The 25,829-nt window shown below is 37.0% G+C and overlaps 2 protein-coding genes across 3 annotated transcripts in view; both read right to left on the reverse strand.

Annotated features, from left to right (window-relative positions):
• Positions 1-8,032, reverse strand: part of ntd5 (ntl-dependent gene 5) — a 15,852-nt gene extending 7,820 nt beyond the window's left edge. The window contains exons 1-3 of the mRNA XM_073847901.1: positions 7,939-8,032; positions 587-733; positions 248-439 (exon numbers count right to left, since the gene is read on the reverse strand). Of these exons, the coding sequence (XP_073704002.1) occupies positions 248-439; positions 587-733; positions 7,939-8,005 (406 nt within the window). The 5' untranslated portion in view covers positions 8,006-8,032. The remainder of the gene's footprint in view (positions 1-247; positions 440-586; positions 734-7,938) is intronic.
• Positions 8,033-12,161: 4,129 nt separating this feature from the next.
• dbpb (D site albumin promoter binding protein b) lies at positions 12,162-25,823 on the reverse strand. 2 transcript variants are annotated; one of them, XM_073847025.1, is made up of 5 exons: positions 25,492-25,823; positions 24,931-25,158; positions 21,855-22,307; positions 18,896-19,149; positions 12,162-14,176 (listed from the first exon to the last, which is right to left on the reverse strand). In XM_073847025.1, exons 2-5 carry the CDS (start codon positions 25,124-25,126, stop codon positions 13,961-13,963), a joined length of 1,119 nt encoding a protein of 372 aa, XP_073703126.1. In that variant the 5' UTR covers positions 25,127-25,158; positions 25,492-25,823; the 3' UTR covers positions 12,162-13,960. The 2 variants fall into 2 exon arrangements, with proteins under 2 accessions (XP_073703126.1, XP_073703125.1); XM_073847024.1 differs by having other exon boundaries at positions 24,931-25,181.
• Positions 25,824-25,829: the final 6 nt, after the last annotated feature.

Raw genomic sequence — 25,829 nt, forward strand, 5'->3', positions numbered from 1 at the left:
GTATTTTATTTTCTGAATTGCATTGCGATAAAATAGCAACAGGTAGCGTCAGTAGCTCACTGAGTGCAACCATTTCACGGCAACAAAATAATGGCGCCCACCATAGTCCAAAATTTTTTAAATAACATGAATCTTTCATGGGTTTTCTACAATTATTAGAAAGAGACATCATATATGTTATATTAAGCCATACAAGTCTTAATACCCAGAGTTCTCTTTAACAGTTTAAATATTTTCTCCATCCTACCTGTACAAACAGGTTCATCTCCACTCCACTGCCGGTCACCTTGGCAACGGCGTATTGTAGTGTCCAGTCCGTTATGCATGGTGAACCCAGGCTTACAGTGAACCTCAAGCAGAGCGGAGAAAGAGGGCGAAGGGGAAAGGAGAGCTATATCAAAATTTTTTCCAGGTGGGAGAGGCCATGGACATGTACGACCTGTTCACAGAGAAAAATCACATGAAAACTCTGAAGACTGCCTTGTAATGTCCTAGATTTAGTCATTGTTTGGGATTATTTCCTTTTTTACTTTTTTAGGTTTTGCTATAATGTGTTTAGATGCATCATGGGGTTTCTAGCTCATACCTGGGGCAACACAGCTGAGTCCACACTGTCCGTCACAGAGACACTGACGTTTGTTGCCACAGTCTTTATCTTGCTGACACTTTTTTGGGCATGTTTGTCTTCTCTCATTACCCAGTATTCTCTCTGGACACTGTTCTATCACATCCACTGCAAGATAAGCATGCATAGAAAGATTACAAATGTACATAAATAGGACAGCACAGATAAGATTTTTACATTCAGGTGGACTGAAACACATACACTACTGGTCAAAAGTAATAATTAAAGGGCTCATCGGATGCAAAATGTACTTTTCTTGGCAGTGTGTGAACACAACCACCATATAATGACAAAAATCCACCCAGTGCTTTTTTTTTAAATCCCCAATTATAACAATCACTTTCTCAGATCAGGCTGTTCTGAGATTCCTAGCACAATGACATAGTTCTGCACAGGCCCCTCTCATGGCTATTGATTCACACAGCCATTTTTTAGCACAGACCCACCCTGAGTGAGCTTTGAACAGTCCACCATTGTTTCGACGCCTGAGCAGAAGTAAACAAGAATGTCACCTAAGCAAGGCCTTAACCAGGGTTTGAAAATTAGTGAGGTCCGAAGTAAGGTGTTAAGAATTGTGCTATAATAACACCCACAAATGCACTACATATAGCCCAAACTTCAAAATAGACAAACATGTAGATGATTGTATGAGGTAGGCCTATAAGGTAACAGGTAAAGGTAAGGTAGCAGTTCCAAAATAATTTTTGGTAATAAGTTGGTATGTGACGAGACCACAGCCATTTAGAAATACATTACAAAAACACAGTGAAAATAAAGTGCGCGCAACGAGCACAGTATGACTGACAGGACTGGAAAGTTCGGGTTTTTTTTAGGTGAGGGAATTTTTAATTTTATAACAAGTTATAAAAATAACGTTAGAATAATGACACTGACATAAAACTTGACAACATCTCATTTGACCGTAGATACTGAATGAGGAAAAGGCGTTTTTCTCAGGGACTGATAGAAGAGTCAACCGCTTTCACGCACGTCTTTCAAAATAATAGTCTAGCGTCAAAAAAAACAGAATTACGTTTGTTGTTTCTTTGACGGCACACTCCGCGACCCACTCAAAACCTTTTTGTTGAGAAACACTGCTTTAATTAATGTTTTTTGATGACTTAGGGTTAACTAAAGAGCATGAGACGTCTTCCTGCTGGCCAGTAACGTCAACGTTATTTGGCATAGTAGCCTATTTCATTCTGTAACAAACAGATTTGTATTATGCTATTGTTTTTGATAGTGTTATACATTTCTTTCAGATATTAACGATGATCACTGCGTTTGTTTTACCGATTGTGGTATCTTCCTATCAGCAATTAAGTTACAGATTGTCTATTGTCTATTGACCTCATAGCTAGCTATGGCCGTGCTCCTAAGCGATTGAGGTGTATTGTTGGATGAAATAATGAACATAACAGTCATCATATCCTCCCGACATCTGAGCCGCTGAAGACGCAGTGGATTACTTTCATTTTTGAAGGGAATGCACCCCCACGATCTGCCTAAATGCGTTTATGTTCATACAAATCATTTGTGATCCAGCTTCACCTACAGAAGTGGTGAGTATAAGGGTTTTTTATTAATCTTTGCAAATCACTTTTCCGAATAATGTGCTAGTTATCAAGTTTCACAGCTAAATGCGGTTAAAGTTTACAGTCTCTCAGAAAACTGCTCATGGCCACATGGAAGAGAGGGGCGGGGTAAGCAGAGCTCATTAGCATTTAAAGGGGCATGCATCGAAACAGCTTGCTGTGAACAGAGCTGTTTTTGACAAGGTAAAAAGGTGTTGTTTTACACTTCCATTGAGAAATTTTAACCAACGTATGTTATAGACTTTTCATTAAGACCCTAAGGAATTGTAACATGGGGTTTTGTTTTGGGGTTTTGTGTCATGTTCATGTTTTCATGTCTTTTATTATGTAGTCTTTTCATCATGCTGTTGTGTCTTGCTTCCCTTGCCCTCATGTATTCCTGTCATTGGTTCCTTAGTTCCATGTGTCATGTTCTGATTGGTTGTCTTTGGTTGCTATGTCTTGTTCCTTGTTTTTCATTGGTTGATTCTAGTCATATGTCCCTCATTGTCTAGTATAAATAGCCCTTGTGTTTGTATGGTTCCCTGTCGCGTATTAATGTTGTAACCATAGACTGTAAAAAATATGGACGTAGTATCCGTGACATCACCCGTAGGATTCTGAAGCGCTATTTTGAAGCCTATAGTGGGCAGGATTAGGCCGTCGCCATCTTGAAATCGCGTCACCGCGCGTCACTCCCGGATAATCAAAAATGGGCAAAAAGGCGGGACGTGGGTGGAGCTGGTTGCTGAAACCATGCCCGCCTAGCGCGACAGTGGTGACAGCAGCTCTGTAAACCAGGCTGTAAACATACTTTTTTCTGCTGTAAAGTTGGGCATTTTAACATGGGGAGTCAATGGGACTGACTCCCTTTTGCAGCCAGTCTCTAGCGGCCAGTTGATGAATTGCAGTTTAAGTCACTTCCGTGTTGGTTTCAATAGAGAGAGCGGGAGGTTGCCGCTTGGTTGTAACCTGCTGTTGGTGAGTGTTTTAGTCAAGTCTGTTCATGCCAAGCCAAGTCTGTTCATGCCAAGCCAAGTCTGTTTGTTCAAGTCAAGTCAAGTCAAGTCAAGTCTGTCAAGTTTGTCAAGTAATTGTTTGGATTATCATTTGTTTGTTTGGTTCTCTGGATTACTTCACTGTTTCAATAAACTGCACTTGGGTTCTCATCACATCTCATCTTTCAGTGGACTTAATTGTTACAGAATACGCGACCTCTACAATGAACCCAGCAGTTGCCCTCCTACATCTTCGCCAGGGAGACAGGCCCATTGAGGACTATGTTGAGGACTTCTGTGGGCTATGTAACTTGGTAGATTTTAATGACGTTGCCCTTAAAAGGATTTTTTTGCAACGGACTTAAGGACTCATTATATCAAATCATGCCAGACAACAAAGGCTCAGCTACACTTGAGGAATATATGGACTTTGCTTTGTTGCTGGCGGGTTCCACTTTTACTGTGGGGGTTGTGGATAAGGAGCCTGACCATTTCACAGTATCCCTCACACATCACCCTGCTCATGTTACATCTGGAATTGTTCAAGTCACATCTGCCAAGCCCAAGCCTGCTCACGTCATGTCTGCTGCTTCTAAGCCTGCTCATGCCATGCCTGCTCACGTCATGTCTGCTGCTTCAAGGCCTGCTCACGTCATGTCTGCTGCTTCTAAGCCTGCTCATGCCATGCCTGGTCACGTCATGTCTGCTGCTTCAAGGCCTGCTCACGTCATGTCTGCTGCTTCAAGGCCTTCTCACGTCATGTCTGCTGCTTCAAGGCCTGCTCACGTCATGTCTGCTGCTTCAAGGCCTTCTCACGTCATGTCTGCTGCTTCAAGGCCTGCTCACGTCATGTCTGCTGCTTCAAGGCCTGCTCACGTCATGTCTGCTGCTTCTAAGCCTGCTCATGCCATGCCTGCTCACGTCATGTCTGCTGCTTCAAGGCCTGCTCACGTCATGTCTGCTGCTTCAAGGCCTTCTCACGTCATGTCTGCTGCTTCAAGGCCTGCTCACGTCATGTCTGCTGCTTCAAGGCCTTCTCACGTCATGTCTGCTGCTTCAAGGCCTGCTCACGTCATGTCTGCTGCTTCAAGGCCCGCTCCAGGGCCTGCTCACGCCATGCCTGCCGCTCCAGGGCCTGCTCACGCCATGCCTGCCGCTCCAGGGCCTGCTCACACCAAGCCTGCCGCTCCAGGGCCTGCTCACGCCAAGCCTGCCGCTCCAGGGCCTGCTCACGCCATGCCTGCGCCCATCATGGCCGCCATCCCAAAGCCTGTTCACAAGATGGCTGCCGCTCCAGATTCTGCACCTGTCATGGCCGCCATCCCTAAGCCTGTTCACAAGATGGCCGCCCTTCCAGAGTCTGCACCCGTCATGGCTGCCATCCCAGAGCCTGCTCACAAGATGGCTGCCGCTCCAGAGTCTGCTCACAAGATGGCCACCATCCCTAAGCCTGTTGCCAAGATGGCCGCCACGCCAGAGTCCCCAGCCAAGATGGCCGCCACACAAGAGTCAAGCCAATCCACGGTCCCTATACCAGAGCCACGCCATGCCTCGTCTGATCTGCCAGAGCCACGCCAAGTCTCACCTTATCCTTCAGAGCCTCATCATGTCATGATTGCCAGTGTGATGGACCCACCACTGATGTCAGTAAGAGCTGCTGGCATCCCATTAGCACCTACACCCACTAGCCTGGTGGGCCTCCCTCTATCCACTGCGCTGCCTGTGATGGCCATTGCCATCTTCAGTGTGTGGGCCGCACACTGTTCTCCAGAGGCCTCATCTGCCTACGAGTCTGATCCGGAAGCCTCGTCTGTCCACGAACCCGCTGCGCCCATGCCTCTTACCAAGGCGGCGTCCATAGCAGAATTCCCTGCTCTGCCTGCACCGCCAAGGCTTCCTGCTCTGCCTGCACCGCCAAGGCTTCCTGCTCTGCCTGCTCCGCCAAGGCTTCTTACTCTGCCTGCTCCGCCAAGGCTTCTTACTCTGCTTCCACCACCAAGGCTTCCTGCTCTGCTTCCACCGCCATGGCTTCCACTGCTCCACTGTCTGCCATTGATCCACTGTCCAGGCCCACCTCTGCTCCATGATCCAGGTCTGTCATTACTCCATGCCCCAGGCCCTCCACTGTTTCCCAGTCTGCCACTGTTTCATGGCCCAGGTCCTCCACGGTTCCACAGTCTGCCACTGCTCCACGGCCCAGGTCCTCCCGTGCTTCACTGTCTGCCATTGCTCCACAGCCCAGGGCCTCCATGGTTCCACTGTCTGCCACTGCTTCATGGTCTAGGTCCTCCACGGCTCCACTGCCCAGGTCCTCCCTTGCCCCAGGGTCCAGGTCCACCACCTTCCCATGATTCATGCCATTGCCTTGTCTTCCATGCCGTGTGCCAAGATCCCAGTCCTGTTCCCCTCCATGGACCTGGCCCTCCATCCCTCACCCATATACTGTCTCTGCTCCACCACCCTCCTGGACTTTTTGGGTTTTTGTTTTTGTTTTGTTTTGGGTGGTGTGTTAGGGCGTCTGGAGCCGCCCTTAGAGGGGGGGATATGTAACATGGGGTTTTGTTTTGGGGTTTTGTGTCATGTTCATGTTTTCATGTCTTTTATTATGTAGTCTTTTCATCATGCTGTTGTGTCTTGCTTCCCTTGCCCTCATGTATTCCTGTCATTGGTTCCCTAGTTCCATGTGTCATGTTCTGATTGGTTGTCTTTGGTTGCTATGTCTTGTTCCTTGTTTTTCATTGGTTGATTCTAGTCATATGTCCCTCATTGTCTAGTATAAATAGCCCTTGTTTGTATGGTTCCCTGTCGCGTATTAATGTTGTAACCTGCTGTTGGTGAGTGTTTTAGTCAAGTCTGTTCATGCCAAGGATAAAAAAAGCTTTCAATTGGTGTATGATTTGTCAGAATAGACAATATTTAGCCGAGATACAACTATTTGAAAATCGAATCTAAGGGTGCAAAAAAAAAATCGAAATACTGAGAATATTGCCTTTAAAGTAGTCCAGATGAATTTCTTAGCAATGCATATTACTAATCAAAAATTAAGTTTTGATATATTTGCAATAGGAGATTTACAAAATATCTTCATGGAACATGATCTTTACTCAAAAAATCGATCATTTTGACCCATACAATGTATTTTTGGCTATTAGTACAAATATACCCGTGCTACTTAAGACTGGTTTTGTGGTCCAGGGTCACATTTATTCCTGTGATGGAAAAGCTGAATTTTAAGCAGCCACTAAAGCAGTTTTCAGTGTTACATGATCCTTCTTTTAATTTGTAACAACGCCTCACAATATCAGTATTTTAATATTATTATTATTATTATTATTATTATTATTATTATTATTATTATTATTATTTATCAAATTAATGCAGTATTGGTGAGCACATCTTTCAAAAACATCTAAAAAATCAGAATTATTCCAAACGTTTGATCTGTAGTGTACATGCAAGCAACCTCACACACTTTAAATACAACGTACATTAATATGTCTAACTATTTAATCTGTGCAAGCTGTTAAATGTCTGGCTGTCTGCCCAAGACCGTGTTCTCTGAACTGAACCAGGTGTTTAACACAACATATCCACATAAACCAGACAGTGATAAATGTAGCCCACCCATAAACAGGATGTAACATTTAAATGTTACAAGCTCATAATAGAAGAGAACGTTAGTAGAATAAAAGAGCTTAACACGATTATGCATTTATGATTATGCAATGATTTTGAACTGAAACAGAAGATGATACACTGCATATGTATGTGCGTGTGTGTTCCAAATTTCATGGAAAACTAGCTCTAAGAAATAGATTCTCAAGGCAATATGTGAAAGGGAGGGGAATGAAGTTGTAAATGACAATCAAACAGCGGACATAGATTGTAAAGGGCCAGTTTACGCAAAAAATGAACATTTACTTACTCTGTCATTCCAAAACTTACCAGTTCTTTGTAGAATACAAAATATATATTTTTTTTAAAACAATGAAAGTCAGTGAAGTTGTTTTTACTGTTGACTTTCACTGTATAGGCAAAAACAGTTAAATATTCTTCAAAATATCTTATCATACCGATTTGGAGCAACATGAACTAAGGTCAAAAATGACAGAATTTCTGTTTTTTGGGTTAACAGAATGACTATAAATGCATTTTAAATTAATAAAATTCATAAATACTGAGCCTGCACATTTTTACAAAACTCCATATGCGACCCTGGACCACAAAACCAGTCTTAGATAGCAAGAGTATATTTTTAGCAATAGCCAATAATACATTGTATGGGTCAAAATTATCGGCCAAAAAATCATTAGGATATTAAATAAAGATCATGTTCCATTAAGATATTTTGTCCTACCATTAATATATCAAAACTTAATTTTGGATTAGTATTATGCATTGCTAAGAACTTCATTTGGACAACTTTAAAGGTGATTTTCTCAGTATTTTGATTTTTTTGCACCCTCAGATTCCAGATTTTCAGATAGTTGTATCTTGGCTAAATATAGTCCTATCCTAACAAACCATACATCAATGAAAAGCTTACTAATTCAGCTTTCAGATAATTTATACATTGTAAAATTGATCCTTATGGCTGGTTTTGTGGTCCAGGGTCACATATAATCTCTCATTCATTCATTATTCATTATCAACTCATTTAAAAAAAAAAATCTGCTTGAAAAGCTACCCATAATCCTTTCTTTTTTTTTACTCAGACACCCACGCACACAAACGCGCTCACCTGATGCTGCAGACAGGCTGCTGAGGGCCCACACACACAGAAGAGACGCAAGCAGAGATCGCTCCATCTTTCCCTGACACTCACTGCAGAGGTTATGAAAGAGGTAGCGAGACAGGAGAGGGGATATAAAGATGGGGGAGAGTCTGGAGGAGGGGGTTTTGTGATGGTGTGATGGCGAGGGAGGAGTGGAGTCGCCGTACATGCAAGAACACACATCTGGATCAGATTGAGTGTTTGAATGCTGGGTAGAATTCCGCAGAAAAAAGACCTTTCACCCAATTCCATTGATGCCAAATGAGCGCAAACACTCACCCCCACAATCAAATGACAGGCCTCGTGGATACACTCTTCTCCACATACAAACACACCGTGCCAAGTTGAATACAGGGACCCGCCTGATACAGACTCTTCTCAACACGCCACAGTTAAACTCAGCATCCTGAGACAGCAAGGAACCTGCTTCCTTAGCAAGAGCAAACACACATGTTGACAGATAAACGTGACTGTGCTTCCACAGAGCCACCAGCTATACCAACAAACAATCTTATTCACTGATTTATCTCTAGATCTCACCCTTTTGATGAATGTCACACTCATTCGTCAAACATACGTCTTCATCTCACTGTTTTAAGAAGTAACATACATCTACAATCTTATGTTAATTTTCTATAAACTAATGTTTACTGGTCAGGAAGATGCTCAATATTAAGAATGAATGTCTTTGGAAGATAGGAGGGGTCACTTTAACACTTCACTGAGGCCTTCATAAAATGTACTAATGTTGATTTTTTTTTTTTTTTTTTGTTCTGTTCCTGGTTTCATATCCAGGGTGAGGACACTGAGATGATACAAGTCTTCAGGTGCTTAGGGGACACCTGGACAATAAATTATACTGTAAAATTCAAGGACAAATATCTGGGGTTTCTCAGATTACTACACCAGTAGAAACTATTGAAGAACCTTGAGGAACTTTTTCAGAAAATACAAACAAAAGGGACCCGTGATTTCAAGCAATATCTCCTAAGCCTCTCCTTTGAGGTAGTTGAAATATTAGTTGATCTTCCTTGAGTATGATTTTTCAGATGGCCAGACAATGGGTTTGAGAACAGCAGTCTGATCAAGGGCTGCCATTGTCAATGACAATATTTGAAGGCCTCGTACACTCTTAAAAATAAAGGCTCTTTATTGGCATTGATGGTTCCATGAAGAACCTTGAACATCCATGGAACCTTTCAAATGCAGAAAAGGTTCTTCATAGTCGAAAAAGGTTCTTTAGATTTTTCAAACATTCTTCAAAATGGTTCTTTTAGGAACTGTTCACTAAAAGGTTCTTTGGGGAACAAAATGGTTCTTCTGTGGCATCCCTGCAAAAACACCCTTTTGGAACCTTTATTTTTAAGAGTGTACTTCATCTCACTGTCAAACTTTTTCATTAACAGAAACTAAAAATGGTTTAAATATTTACACGAATAATATAAATCATGTTTAGAATAAAAAAAAAGAGCTAAATTAACTCAAATAATTCTAAATAATGAAAATTATTAAATTCTGTAATTTTCGAGGTTTCAGTAACTGAATGTTCTTCAGGGTTTACACTTTTTATAACCAATGAATTTACATGACTTTTCAGTTCTGATTATTTCAGTTATTTCAGTTATTTTAGTGTGACCAAACTAAAAAATTATATTAGTTATAAATGCCCTTTAAATATTTTGTTAATTTCCATGACTTTCTTAGGTCTAGAAATCACAGCTTAAAAAAAATTTAATCAAATAAATTCCAGGTTTTCAAAAGCCCTATTTGGACTGTAATTGTTTCTCATGGGGATGTCCGAATCCAGAATGCCGGTGTTTAATCTCTCACCACCTGCGTAAAAATCCCTGGTCGAATTACCTGCTGTTTTTTGATAAACCCCAAAGTCGTGTGGTAATTTAACTGCCATTTGAATCCACATCTCTGAGTTTACAGAAGAAATCGGGGGTGGAAATTGGGGGGTGAAAACTTTTTGAATTTAAAAAATCAGAATAAATTTGCCATATTTTTTCTTCTGGGAAACATGTAAGTATCTTCTGTAGCTTCTGAAGGGCAGTACTAAATGAATAAATTATGATATTTAGGCAAAATAAGAAATGTACACATCTACATTCTGTTTAAAAGTTTTCACCCCCCGGGTCTTAATGCATCGGGTTTCCTTCTGGAGCATCAGTGAGCGTTTGAACCTTCTGTAATAGTTGCATATGAGTCCCTCAGTTGTCCTCGGTGTGAAAAGACTGGTCTCAAAATCATACAGTCATTATTGGAAAGAGTTCAAATACACAAAAATGCTGAAAAACCAAAGGATCATTCAAAATCAAGTGTATGTAAACTTTTGAACGGGGTCATTTTTATAAATTTAACTATTATTTTCTCTTGTGGACTATATGTAAATGTCTTTTATGTGAAATATCTTATTCAGGTCAGTACTAAATAAAAAATAACATGCATTTTGTATGATCCCTCTTATTTTGGTCAAATAGTTAACATTTTGTTGATTCTGCAAGGTGTATATAAACTATTGCGTATAATTAAACTAGCATGTTTATTTTCCTATTTTAAAAAAACAGAAGATTTAAATCAATAAATATGATTATATATTATAAAACAGGCTACATAACACAGTAAATTTATTTTAAGAGACGACCACATGACAAACTATTAACGTCCGAATAGGGCTAAAGACGTGAGAACCCTGATTCTTAAATAAATGTAACAGTTGAAGGAACAAATTAAAAAGAGAAGAATGTCATGTGACACTTTAGCTTTTTTAAGCATATTTTAAAGCATAGTCTTATTTAAAATCATTTTAAGCCGTCTCAGTTCCTAGCTGGGAATCACTGGGTTCTGCTTCTGCGGAAATCGAAGGAATCAAAATAGTGCCTTGAGCATCTTTTCATTTTTACAGTGTAGGTTGATCCGCAAACATTCTGTACAAAAATGTCAGCACATTATATTCCTCTGAGTGAAAGGAGAACATCATAAACAGTCATAAACAATCCCAAACATCTACTGGTGCTTCGGCCACAATGTGCAAGAGGGATGCAGCCTGAGACGTTATTCATATTTTATTATCTATTACACTGTTGCAATAAATCACTTTTCCACAAATTCTTTAACATTTCTCACATTATTACAGTTAATTCAGTAATAATAGTTTATAAATTGGTAATAAAACATGACAAGAACTGTGTCAGAACAAATGTATCTTGATAATGTTAACTTTGATAGAAAGGTATGTAACAAAACATGGTCAGGTCAAATTTTTATCAGCTTTACTGGTAGTTCACTGTATAAAGAATTTTTGAGTATAATATGTCACAGTTTACTTTAATTTGCTATCCTCACTTACATAAATGAACTATAGTGTCCTGCACCCACTAGTAAAATGTCAAAAATGATATATGGTGTCTGAATAATTTTTGGTTTGTATTTTATGCTTTATCATTTTATTCACAAATACATTTCTACCCAATTTGTGTAGGCCTATGAGTTTATATTTATTTACTTACAGTTTTACAAATTCTGGGTTAAAAACAATCCAGCACTTGGTTAAAACCTTCTGGGTAGATTTAACTCAACTATTGCTTCAAATGACTACACTGTAAAACGTTTTCACCAGATTCAACTTAAAAACCTAAGTTCAGCAGCTGCCTTAAAATTTTAAGTTAAATCAGCTTAAAACTACAAGTCATTTTAACTTATAATAAAAATGATTTGATTTAACTTGTGAGTTGAAATGACTTCATTTTAATGCAGCTGCTAAACTTAGGTTTTTAAGTTGAAACTGGTGAAAACTTTTTACAGTGCATATTTCTTGCTTAAAATAAACCCAAAATAGCTTGGGATAAATAAATGAACATTTTTTAAATGGCTTATTAATAAATGTTCACTGTTTGATTATTGCTGATGCCCCTAGTAATTATATGTCTGATTTTTAATTTCCAACCAATTTTGGGTTTATTTTTGAAGCCAGCCATATAGTCATTTTTAAACAAATAAAACTACCCATGAACACGTGAGCTGAAAAGAATAGAGGTTTTCACTAGCAACATCTGTATTATTGTGCTTCCTTCATTGTGTGTAAAATTCAAGGAGAACATGCATCATCCAAGGAAGTGGAAGAAGATACCACATGTGGTAGCACACAGAATAGGCACACATGACATGCAAAATAATCAACCTTAGTGTTTAGTGAGTAAGAACAATAGTTTATTTGTGGTCTTGGAGAAAAAAAAGACTACATTCCCCTGCATTACTTTGGCTAGGTGCAGTGTGGGTAACACTGATGCATTAGGGCATTTGTACATCAAAAAAATAAAAACAGTCACAACACAAAATGTTCATCCACATGTGGAAGTGCAGAAAAGTAAGGACTACATTACCCAAAATCCATCTGCAAAAGTATATGGTTACTGAGTAGGCAAATTACCGGGCAAAAAAGGCAGTTCGCTTTAACACCTACATGCACAACAAAAGAAAAAGACAGCGCAAATGGTATGATGGGTCTTTGTAATGCTAGTGTACAGAAATAAAAAGAAAATAAATCCATTTATTTCGGGGGAAGCAGAGTTTATGATCACCAAGGGTTTTCCCAGCATTCCTCTGACACACAAATTGACCTGGCTGTCGACGATGAACGCTATAACAAACAGGAAATGACGAAAACTCCACCGCTGAGAGGAGACTTGCATTAAAATAGACAATATCAAGGAAATAAAACAACAAAAATAATTCATTTGTAGTATTAACAACAATAGTAATAATGATCAGATCAATAATAAATTCATAATAAGCGAAGTTACTTTAATGGTCGTTAAGGAAAGAAACAGACATGACCAGAGAAATAACAAGGAACCACAAAACGAATAGATTTCGAAAGATTTGTACTGACACCGGTTGTAAAAATGCAATATTGTTCCAATAAAAGTAAGTGCATATACAGGTGCAAAAGCATGTCGACCTGTTTTGAAATGCAAATTCCTGTGCGTCCAATACAATAAATCATTCTATACAATCCGATGAGAGTCGCGTCCCATAGAGGTCCAATTTGTGTTTTTGCACAGCAAGAACAGCCTCTGCAAGTTCACTTAAGATCTGCACATTGTGGATGTATGCTGCTGCTAAAAAGTGTTTTTTTGTTTCCAACTGCGAGTCAGATTCCTATAAAAAGATGAGTACATTGTAGACAAGAGATACCGACTTTAAGAAGAGAAAGAATCCTACTGAGTTCACCAATAAATGAAATAACACAAAAAATGCAGATAAAATGGGATAATTAATGCATGTCTTTCTTTACCATCTTCTTACCGTCATAACATGTTCCGTTTCCTTTGAGAATGACAAATAAATATCAGCAGTAGACTGATAAACAATGTTCTTCCCCAAAGAGTTGAGATGCACCTGTCATTCCCGGTCAACTTAAGTGCTTGAATAAATCTATATTAACATTTCTATACAAATTTAAATGTAGATTTTTTTCTCTCAGTATTTTACAGCTGAATTTCTCTAGAAAGATAGCTCCTAAATTTTTGTCCGGGCTTAAATCCGCCCCTCATGTTTATCCTTCACAAGATCAAAAGTTTGCTTCAAAAATACCACGTGAACCTGATTTTATGTTACAGTTATACCTCAACCAGTTCCCTCTACCATTACTTTACAGCCCTCCAAAAGATATAGAAAATATACAAAAATTATTTTCAAAATTTTCCTTTCCCCATTAAGCATATTTCTATTATATAAAAATATACAATTCTCTCCATAATTAAAATCTTGCCATGGTACCTACTGGAAAACAAACGAACAAACGAAAAAAAGTTTAAGAGAGGTGACATGCTCTCTCTCACTCCAGTTTAAAACTCGAGCTCTTGTGCCGTCTTCATACATCATGTCAAATATCCGATGCACTTCCATGTCTTTCATCCATCGTAAAAACATTCATTGCGTTCTCAATCCATCCATCATCTCATAACACTTTCTGTTCGTTTCCTTATTGATCCAAGTGATGGCTCTCGTATTTGTTCAGGATGTTACGACAACGGCCGAGCTCTTTGCGCATGTCGGCTACTTCCTGTCTGAGTGCGGCGTTCTCGCGCTCGAGGAAGGCGGCGCGCACCGAGATCTGGTTCTCCTTCAGTCGGCGAGCGTCGCGTGAACGCTTTGCGGCTTCGTTGTTCTTACAACGGCGACTCCAATACTTCTCATCCTTAAAAAGAAGGGAAAAAAAAGAGCGTGTTAGAACACAGTTGTAGGTGGGAAGCTTTGCCAGATGAGTGACTGAGATTTGTGTGTTGTTTGGGAAGACTGTTTGAGTCTTTTTAGCAACTTTGAGTGACATTCCAGTGAGAAACGACTGAGATTTGACTGCACACAAAGTGCTGTTGTGGTTGAGTGGCTTTCCTCAAAGTGCCAGACGCAGGGTTGTGGTTTACACCACACTGTCAGTAGTAGTGAGAACCAGTAAATTAAATGTCATGAGAAAACCAGTTGCAAATCGTGCATTCTCATAAATCTGACTGGCATGATAATCTCAGGATATAATTTCTGTGTTTCATTTTACAAAATACAAAATTATTTTAGTATACATCAACCATGACCATATAGTTACTTTCTTCTAGGGTAACACTTTACAATAAGGTGTCATTTGTTAACTTTAGTTCATGTATTAACATGAACAAGCAATTAACAATACATTTATTACATTATTTATTAATCTTTGTTGACGTTAGTTAATAAAAATAGTTGTCCGTTGTTAGTTAATGTCAGTTCAAAGTGCATTAACTGATGTTAAAAAACAACTTGTGATTTTAATAATGCATTAGTAAATGCTGAAATTAAATAAGTTTAAAAATGCTAAGTATTTTTCATTCTTAGTTCATGTTAACTGAGGTAGTTAACTAATGTTATCTAATGAAACCTTATTGTAAAGTGTTACCTCTTCTAGTCTATTTACTTTTTACAAGTTCAGACAAAATGGAAATTCTGTGGAACAAAGATAATTTGAAAAATGTCTCATTGTATGGACAAAAAAAAAAAAACATTTAAAGTCAACTGGGTCAAGTGTTGTTTTGGAATAGTGTTAAAAACTAAAACGGTTTTCTTAAAGTAGCTTTTAATTTTTAAAATAAAGCTTTAAAAAAATTAAAAATAAAAAGATGTATAAATTTTAGGAAAGTTAAATAGAAATATTTATTAAAAACTAATAAAAATAACAAAAGGACATAAAATAACTCGCAAGCTGATAAAATGTAATTAAAACAAAAAATATACATAAAAATAAGAGCTAATTTAAAGAATTGATAAATACTATAAAAAAAGTAAAGTCAACTGAGTCCAGTGTTGTTTTGAACCAATGTTAAAAACTAAAACAGTTTTCGTAAAAAACAACAACAACAAAAACAAAAAAAATATATATATATTTAATTAAAGCTGGTGTAAAAATAAATAAATAAATAATAAATATTAGACAAAAAAAATTTTATTAAAAAAGTTTGCTTTGACAACTAACTGAAATAAGTGCTAAAATTACTCAAATTGAAACTAAATAAATAAATGAATAAATAAAATACAGCTATATACATTTAAAAACCTACACAGATATATTTTTTAACAAAAACTAATAAAAATGACAAGAGCACAAAAATAACTCAAATGTAAAAATTTAAATTAAATTAAAAAATAAAAATTGAAAACTAAAAACTGAAAATATAAAAATAAAAGCAAATTGAAAAAATTGATAAATTCTACAATATAATACTAAAATAACATTGCTTTGACTCCATCTTTGTTTGTGTTCCACAGATTTAGTTCCAAAGGTTTAGAATGACATGAGGGTAAGTAAATGACGTCAATTTTCATTTTTGGATAAACTAAACTTTTACCTCCTATATTTACAAAAAAAAAAAAAAATGAAACTAAAACAGTTCGTAGAAAAAAACACCTTTCATTAATTGAAATAAAGCTGATTCAATTGAAAAAAAAGTAAGAATAATTCAAATGAAAAAAGATGAATATTGAAAACTGAAAATACAAAAATAAAAATGTTATAAATACTATAATTTAAAGGGGCTATATGCAATTTTCTGAAATTTAAACTCGCGACTGACACCTGTGGCCAAAAAACGGAAATGCTCTTCCTTTCTTCTTGCAGAGCGCGCTTGTATGTGCAAACTTCACAAGTCATCCGCTGCAAAGAAGTCAACATTATGTTTACAGAGGTAAGAACAGTCAAATACATATACTGTTTGAGAAACTAAGTTTGTTTGCAATAGTAGGCTAATTGCTAACTAGCGGTGGTGGCAGAATGATCTGAAACGTTTAACATGAACGCGCTTGACGTCACATCCGCACACAGCGCGCGAAAAATCCGACCCGACAGAAAATAGGAAAAATAGGAAACAGGCTTATAGGTGCACCCACTGTGAGCTGACAAGGTGTCAGTATGCTCATCAGGAGATGTTTGAGGCATAAATGGTCAAATAAAAAGGCTATTGTTACGTTTATTTTGGGGAAAAAGTTGCATATAGCCCCTTTAATGTGCACAAAAACATTCTTCAAAAATCTTTTGTGTTCCACAGATCCAGTTGCATAGGTTTAGAATGACATGGGAGTAAGCAAATGATGTCAATTCTCATTTTTAGGTAAACTATCCCTTCAACTCCTACATAAAAAAAAAAAAACTGATTAATAAAAATGTTGCTTCCTTTCCAAGTATTCAAAACATCCATTTGTTCCCAGAGGAGAGGTCATTGTGATTACAGAGGAATTCCCCCTTTTGACTGCTGTGCCCTTTGTCACAAAAAAGCTGACATATCTGAGAACCTCGGTTTCCAAGACATCTGCCTTAGTCTTGAGATATGATAAGCTTTGCTACCACTTATTCCCCAATGATGTCAATGTGACATGTTGTATGAATCACTGTCTGATACTTCAGAATTCCAAAACTATGCTAGTAATGCGTCTCGGAAACCAATTATAACTTTAGTTTTTCATATCTTCGTTTTGAAATCTACTGTTATCAGTAAATGGCAATGATACAGTGTCACTGTCTGTACTGATGCAAACAAGCTTGCTATCTGCATTACTGAATTTGCATAGAAGCATAAAGAATATCAGACCGGTTGAACAAAACGAGGGCGGAATTTTCCAGCTGATATCTACACTACCAGTCAAAAGTTTTTGAACAGTAAGATTTGTAATGTTTTTAAAAGAAGCCTCTTCTGCTCACCAAGACTGCATTTATTTGATCCAAAATAGCAGTAATATTATGAAATATGTTTACTATTTAAAATAACTGCTTAGTATTTGAATATATTTTAAAATGTAATTTATTCCTGTGACCAAAGCTTAATTTTCAGCATCATTACTTCAGTTTTCATTCTCATCTGATCCTTCAGAAATCATTATTATATGCCGATAATATTTAAAAGTTGAGTAAAATGTTGTCATGATTCTTTGATGAATTCAAAGATCAGCATTTATTTGAAATAAAAAGCTTTTGTAACATTCTGTAAACACTTTTTTTTGAGCACTATACCATTCAAAAGCTTTGAGTCAGTTTAATTAAAAATAAGAGCTAATTAAAAACAATTATAAATACTATAATGTAAAACTAAAATAGCATTGCTTTGACTCAACTGTGCACAAAATACTGTGGAAACATTCTTAAAAACAATTTCTTTTGTGTTTCATAGATCCAGTTACATAAGTTTAGAATGACATTAGAGTAAGTAAATGATGTCCATTTTCATTTTTGTGTAAACTATCATTTTAATTCCTATATTTACCAAAAAAAAAAGAAAAAGTAAAATCAACTGGGTCCCGTGTTGTTTTGGACCAGTGTTAAAAACTAAAAACTGTCTTTAATTAAAATAAAGTTGACATAAATTAAATAAAATAATAATAATACATATTATTAGTTATTATTATTAAAAATAAATAAACGAATAAAAGTTTGCCTTGGAAACTAAAATGCTAAAATTACTAAAATTGAAACTAAATAAAAGCAATATCAATTGAAAAACCTAAATAGAAATATAAAAAAATATATAAAAAATGACAAGAGCAAAAAAAATAACTAATCAAATTAAAAAATGTAAATGATTCAAATGAAAAGTTAAAAATTAAAGAAATTACAGAAATACTTTTATTTAGCAAGTGTGCTTTAAATTGATCAATTTAAAGTGATAATAAAGATATTTATAATGTTACTAAAGATTTATTTTTATTTCCAAAAATGCTGTACTTTTGAACTTTTTATTCATTAAAGAAACCTGAAAAAAATCTACTTAACTTTTTTTAACATAGTAATAATAATAATAATAATAATAATAATTAGTAATAATAATAAATGTTGCAAAACAGAATATTAGAGCGATTTCTGAAGGATCATGTGACACTGAAGACTGGAGTAATGATGCTAAAATTCAGCTTTGAAACCACAGGAATAATTACATTTTAAAATATATTTAAATAGAAAACAGTTATATTAGATAGTAAAATATATTTCAGATTTTTACTGTTTTTGCTGTACTTTGGATCAAATAATTGCAGGCTTGGTGAGCAAAAGAGACTTTAAAAAGACATAAAAAAAAACTTTTGACTGGTAGTGTAAGAATGTGCAGGACAAAAACAAACTAATTATAAATCTTTGCCAAGATAATCAGTAAGAAATTTCTACACAGTGATAGATGACTAGTGAAGCTCAGACAGCTGCACAATAATATTGACTGTTCACTATTTAGAGCTTTAACCAAAATGCACATGTTTCACAAAATTCACATGTTCATTTGATGAAGGCACATGATGAAGCCACATGCTCCACTTATAATTCTGTAAAGATCTCCTTTATGTTTCACCATGCTAAGTGTTTCTAATAAATGATGTGAGTGATGTCCTTAACATGCTGCTGTGTTGAGCTACTCACCTTCAGGTCATCAGGGACCAGCATCTTGCGAGCCTTTTTAATCATAGGCTGAGGTTTGAGCTCTTCCTCACTGAACCGATGCCTGCGGGGGTCAAAGGCCTCCTGTCCAGGCACACTCGACAGCGCAACGTCCGCGGGATCAGGGTCGAACGGCGCCAACATGTCATTGCAGTTAGCGACGGGTGGAGTAGGGAGTGGTGGACATGTGGTGGAAGAAGGTGAGGGCGTCGGCTCCAAGCTGCCTGGCGGAGTGCCTGATGGTATAAACACAAAGTGGATGCTTTTTAGTCACGCTGCTTGTGCATGCATTCAGAATGATGAGGCTCTTAAAACATGACCTAGAAGACCCACAAGGGGGCAGTAACAGGCAGCAGACAACAACTCAATCCATTAATCCTTCACTTGTTTTTCCACTTTCCAATATTTCTACCCTAAGCTCTGTAGCTCAGAATAATTAACTGGTTTTACTCCTCTAACAACTTGATAGTGAATTTTTGCTAATGCAAGCCAACTATTTTTTTTTTTTCATTTATTTATGCTTTTATGTATGCATTGTAATTTTTTACCATGTTATTTTTCCCTCTCATTTACAAAAAAACAAAAAAACAAAAAAAAACCACTTAACTTAGAACCCAATACAATGATCACAGTACAAAAGAAACACATAAGTGAAATAATCAAATTAATTGTATATGTAAAATATACAAATATATGTAAAGATGTGAGCTTTTAAGACTTTTTCAACATTTTTTAAAGAATATTTTTTATACATTGGCCAATTTTTCACCTCATTTAAAAACAAAAAAATACAAAAAAAAGTAATTATGTAAAATATTAAAGTTTTAATATTACAATATTATTTAAAAAGTAAATAAACATTATAAAATTAATATAAAAATAAAAAAAACTAATAATAACAAAATTAGACTAAAAAAATTAATACACACACACACACATTATATATATATATATATATATATATATATATATATATATATATATATATATATATATAAATAATGTATCATTTATATAATAATTTATTATTATAAAGTTTTAATATTACAATATACAATTAATTATATAAAAAAGTAACTAAAAATACTATAAAAATAATATACAAATAATTTAATATAATAATAATAATAATAATAATAATAATAATAATAATAATAATACAATTATTTAAAGAAATTATATTATAATTAGTTATTATAATTTATTTTTAATTAAGATTATTGCATTTTTTCTACATTGGCCATTTAAAAGCCTGACAAAAAATACTTTTTTTGCAATTTATGATTAAACACAAAGACAGTGTTAAAAAAAACACACTTTTTTATAATATTTTATTTATTATTATTATTTTTTATTAATACATTTTAAGATCAATTAAATTAAGAAGAAAAGACTTGTTTTCAAAGAATATATCTTGAATTAAGTTTTTTCCCCCTACATTAGCCAATTTTAAGCCTCACTAAAAAATACTTTGCCAATTTATGATTATACAAAAAGTACAGCGGTAAAAAAAATACATTAAATATATAAAACATTGGTTAACATATATATACTCTTTTATACCAATATCCAAAATTGATCAGTGATAAGAAAAACATTTAACTATTTAAAAATGTTTAATAAAATAAATAGAATTAATACTGCGGGGGGAAAAAAACAAGTTTAATCTAATGCATTATTTCTTTACACGGCTAAAGTGAACCCTGTCATGACAGCGCAACAAAACTGCTGTTGATATGATTTAAAAATCTATGTAGTGAGCCATAAACCTAATCTAAATCTGTGAAGTGCCCTTAAGATTAAAATTAACCCCTTTTGGCAGTGATCCTCACTTTACTATCCACTGAGGCACATGCACTGACACAGGCACATTTTTTTTTTGAAAACAGCTTGATAAAATCTGTGCAAATATGTGATGGCTTCTGCATGTGCTTTTTAATCACATAGAACATTGCAAATATTTACCAGTAGCACTTTTAATCTCTCTTTCTCTCTTTCTTCAACTACTCCAGAAATGTAAACAAACATCTAATCGGAAGTACAGTATCAAGTCCCACTGAGTCATTCCATCTCGATCGTTCAATCTCTCCCTGTCTGTTACTCACACACACGCCCACACATACCTCCTCTCCTCGGCCCCTCCCCCGTCCTCGCTCTCACTCTGCCTGCCTCGGCCTCGGCACGTGATCGAGCGAGCGCACATGGACCGAGCGTGTGAGGAGAGGAAGAGATTTAAAAACATGCGAGCACAAACGCACACACGCCGTCTGTGCCTTTCATTCTTTGCTCCCGGCTCACCTGCGCGTCTCTCACTGTTTACTTACCGGCAGACTTATTCTCAGCTCTATATCAAAATCTTTTCCTCTCTTTTCACTTGCTGTCATCCCTTGTATACCCCTTTTGTCATTTCTGCCAGTCTGATTGCAGATTTCTTTTTTGTACATTTCCAACTGGCCCATTCTTTTTAAACAACACACTCGTGTTTTAAACAGCCCGTTACTCAAGTAAATACTTATGTTAACACGCACCTATAAAACACAACTCACTTCTTTGCAAACAGCCGCACACCCTGCAACACTCACTCCCAAAAACCGCCCAAACCTCTTGACAGTGAAGTCTACAAACACACACCATGAGCATCTATACACACTCATAACAACACACACACCCAAGCCATTAATACTCTGAAACTACACAGTAACACACACCCAAGGGACAGTCTGGTGCTTTATACGACTTGCAAACGGTCTGAAATCCTGGGGAATTTTTTTGTAAGCAAAATGGAGGAAGTGTTTGTACTGTGAAGACCTCATTTTCGGCCCACAGCGCTTCCTTTCTTCATCTCAACAGCTCCAGACCGCTCGTCTCGCGGGTTTCTAACATCCTCTCTAGCTTATCTTTCACAGCTAGCTAAATCTCTGAACTGCCAAAGCACACTCACCATGTAAGCAGTCTCCTGTTCCCATCATGCTTTGCGGCGTGTGCATGTCCAGCCCGAGCAGAGAGGGCGAGGAAGAGGCGGTGGTGGCTGTCGGCGAAGAGGATGAGGAGCAGTGTGGGGGCGAGGTGGGGAGGCACTGGGAGCCCTGGTTGGGGACGGCGGACTGCGAGCTTTGTGAGGGTATCTGAGCCGATGTGGAGTTGGAGGTACTGTGCATGCTGCTCATCCCGTTCTCCGTCAGAAACTCCTCGAGATCCATGTACTGCAACTGGAACAACCCGCCATCACAAGGCAATGTTCGTTCCCATAGCAACGGGCCCAGGAAGGAATTGTTGTTGCCATTAGAGAAGCTGCCTGTGCCTGCGCCGTTGCTGTCTACTAGTCCATTGCTGCAGCCGTTGCGCAGAGGACAACGGCCGAGAGAGTCTTCATCGATATCCAATCTGTCCTTACCTGTGAGAAATAAAATAAAACACAACTATATTATTACACTTTTAATTTAAAGGGAACTAAATGATATTAAAACTAACTAAAGGGTATTAAAACTTGTTTGGCCTATTATAAAGAAAATTATGTTTCTTACTGAAATAGTAACGGAAAATCCATAAAAGACTTATGTTATTTAAAAATCCACATCGTTTTATACACATTTTGGACTATGGGGGGTGCCATTATTTCGATGACGTGAATGGTTGCGCTTGGTGAGCTATGGGTGCTACCTGTTGCTTTTTAACCGCAACACAACTCGGAAAATAAAGTAGTGATACAATGTCATATTATGCGGATTTTAAATGTAATTTTTAGGCGAAGGGCAACAAGAGAAGTGATGCAAGTCTTCACTGCTTTATGAATAAAACTTACTAAAAACCAGCGTCATTGCTCTCTTCACTTTAGCCCTGATGCCTTTGAGGCTTTTAGTAGACCACAGCTACTGAAAGAGCTTACAATTGACAGAGACAAGAGACGCTTGTCATGACGCCTTGGCCACTGAGGGAGTTTCTCATTGCGGATTTCACTCGATCCTTGTAAGAAAAAAAAAAAATCTAAAACAAATCTATACACCATTTGGTTTGAGCCTACGTTTACCTGTAAGCAGCTGTGGTCACTGTAGCTGTATTTTATTTTCCAAGTTGGGTATTCTGAATTGTGTTGCGGTAAAAATAACAACAGTTAGCGCCAGTGGCTTACCAAGCTCAACCATTTCACGCCATAAATTGCGCCCCCATAGTCCAAAATATGTATGAAACGATGTGGATTTTTGAATAACGTAACTCTTTCATGGGTTTTCTCCTACATGTTTCAGTAAGATACATTGTTTACATTAAATTAAGCCATACATGTCATAATACTCCGAGTTTCCTTTAACACTCTTAAAACATTCTTACGAACACATATATTGACTTCTCTAGATTTCAAGCGAGCAATATTTCTGTCTGCGCTCAGATTACGTAGTTCAGGACAGAATAACACTTCCCAGTAACTTTCACATCCCTCTGGGAGAACTACCTCTGCAATGTCAACACAGGTGAATAGCTCCCAGTGCATCAATGCAAAAAGAGGAGCCTTTGAAATATTTTCTTTTAAACTTGCCAAAGATTGATGCGTTTTGACTTTTCTGAAAAACCATGGTAAAGCGATTACAATGTTACACCGCACCGACACTAATGAACTCTGTGGTTCAACTACAATACAGCTGAACAATGGCTAAACGATACAAAACTACAGTATTATGGCTGAACCAAAGCTGTGACGTCAGTCATGACGTGTATTGTTTAACACAGTATTACAATAGTGTAATAAAGCAATACTACAATGATGCTCTGCTCTGGTTTTTCTGAACCTTTTTTTGAATGCCTGACTTGAACGGTGCTTTACATTTCCGGTCTCTGGTGTTTCTAGTCAAATTATGATTTATAAAATGGTAAACCTCCTCACATTTTAATATTTAGTTATATTGAAAAAGTTTCAATTCAGTTTATCTTTTTTACCCCGCTTTAACATGGATTTCTATGGAGACCAGAACACGAAAACACCCAAATGGAAATTAGAATCCGCTCATCGGTCACTTGGGGGAAAAGGTGGATAGACTGAAATATAGTGGTTACTAGTTAAGTTTAGTTGGTGTAAAACCACTTCTAATCAACAGGAGCGATGCAATACTAAAAACTATGTGAAAACGGACATGGCGTCTTAAGGTCTTAAATCTGAAGGTTTCCGTCTTAAAGTATTTAGGTGGGGTCTGAGACACTCTAGGGTGGGGTCTAAAATCTTAACAACACTAGTTAGACTAAATCAGGCATTTTACGGTGCATTGGTGAGGAAACCAGAACCAGTAAACAGAGTTTGAAATGAGACATTTCTGGTTTAGCTATATTGTATAAAAACAAACCATTAAATATAACTGCAACACATTTTAAATTTGAATTCCCTTCTCTACAAAAAAAAAAAAAAAAAAAACAGCAGGCGGTCACAAAAAAATACTTAGGCTTAGAAACAATTAACCACACCACACGAAATTCTTCAATCATTGGCATACAGTTAAAAAAAATATCTGCACTGGGTTTAACTATAAATATGATTTTTTTTTTTTACCTATTTAAGGGCAATTTCTATTAACACTGACCAGATAGTCAGTACAAAACAATGCCAATGACAGCAATCCATACAGACGCTTTTCCAATATTCACAATGTTGTATTCACTGGCAGTGGAAAACTTCTGTCGGTGTGGTTAGGCTGTGCATTGCACAGGCCTGTAAACAAAATGGCTTAGCCAACAGCTGACCTCAAAGTACCTGGGTAGTGAGCTAAGTGGCTGAATGGCATGGCCTTGTTTATCTCTTCATCTAAGTCCCATGTGATGTCCCATCTGAGGCTCACTGAGATATACAGTAAGCTTGCACATGACCCTATCATTTGACATGTTCAACCACAAATTTTACAATCAGTAATCAGACTAATCAGGAAACTAACTGGCCTTGTGACTACTTAGACTTTCCAAAGGGAACAAACACAAGGTTGAGATGGAGCGCGTTATAATAAACACTGAGTGTCAGGGAAGCAGGTGCGTTTCCTCACCCTTCATTTCAGTACAGTCTTTTCCTCGCTGGTCGCCCTTCACTGGGAGCTGCAGGAGCGACTTTAAGTTCGTAGAGGAGTTTAAATGTCCTCCGTTCAGTGAGACTCCTGCCTGGCTACTGTTGCCAAACTGTGGACTGGCTCCGGCAGAGGGAAGGTCCGGGGGAAGGAGCTGTGAAAGCGGCCTGGCCATCATCCAACGTCAGCCGGATTGAGCTCCCTTGACCGCTAGATGTTTGAGTGATTCAGTACTAGTGTTTAGCCGTGAAATAAATCACATGACGATTCATAGTGGAAACAACAACAACAATAACAAAATATTAGCATTAGTTCGTAATCAAACAGCAAAGATACTAACACTGGATTAGATTACCATAAAAGTACACACAAAGTTATTAAGTCACGCAACGTAAGGCAGTGTTTGCTTTAGAGATAGAGGAGGAGGACAAACCTGCGCGCTCACGTGCAACAGAGCATCTAATATATATATATATATATATATATATATATATATATATATATATATATATATATATATATATAAAAAATATTGATAATTACCTTTAACGTTATATGAAAATAAGATTTTAGACAATAATAGCCATTCCGGTTGCATTTGATTGTAGATTGTCAAGAATGGATACAAATATACAATCCCAGTAATTCCAGAAAATGTTGACAGCTGATCTTCTGCTGGAACTTTTATAAATACAGACGAATGTCAAAAATAGCGATGTCCAAGAGCGAAGTGAAAAAACGCAAAAAATTAACCGGACACGGCGGTTTCAGTAGAAAACAGTGCTGAAAGGAAAAATCTCGGAGAATAAAAAAATCCAATAACGCGAATGCGCGCTCAACTCTTGAATGCTGGAAACTTGCGTCGTCTCCAAAATAACACA

This window comes from Garra rufa, chromosome 9, assembly GCF_049309525.1.
Source record: "Garra rufa chromosome 9, GarRuf1.0, whole genome shotgun sequence".
In the NCBI taxonomy this organism is placed as follows: domain Eukaryota; kingdom Metazoa; phylum Chordata; class Actinopteri; order Cypriniformes; family Cyprinidae; genus Garra; species Garra rufa.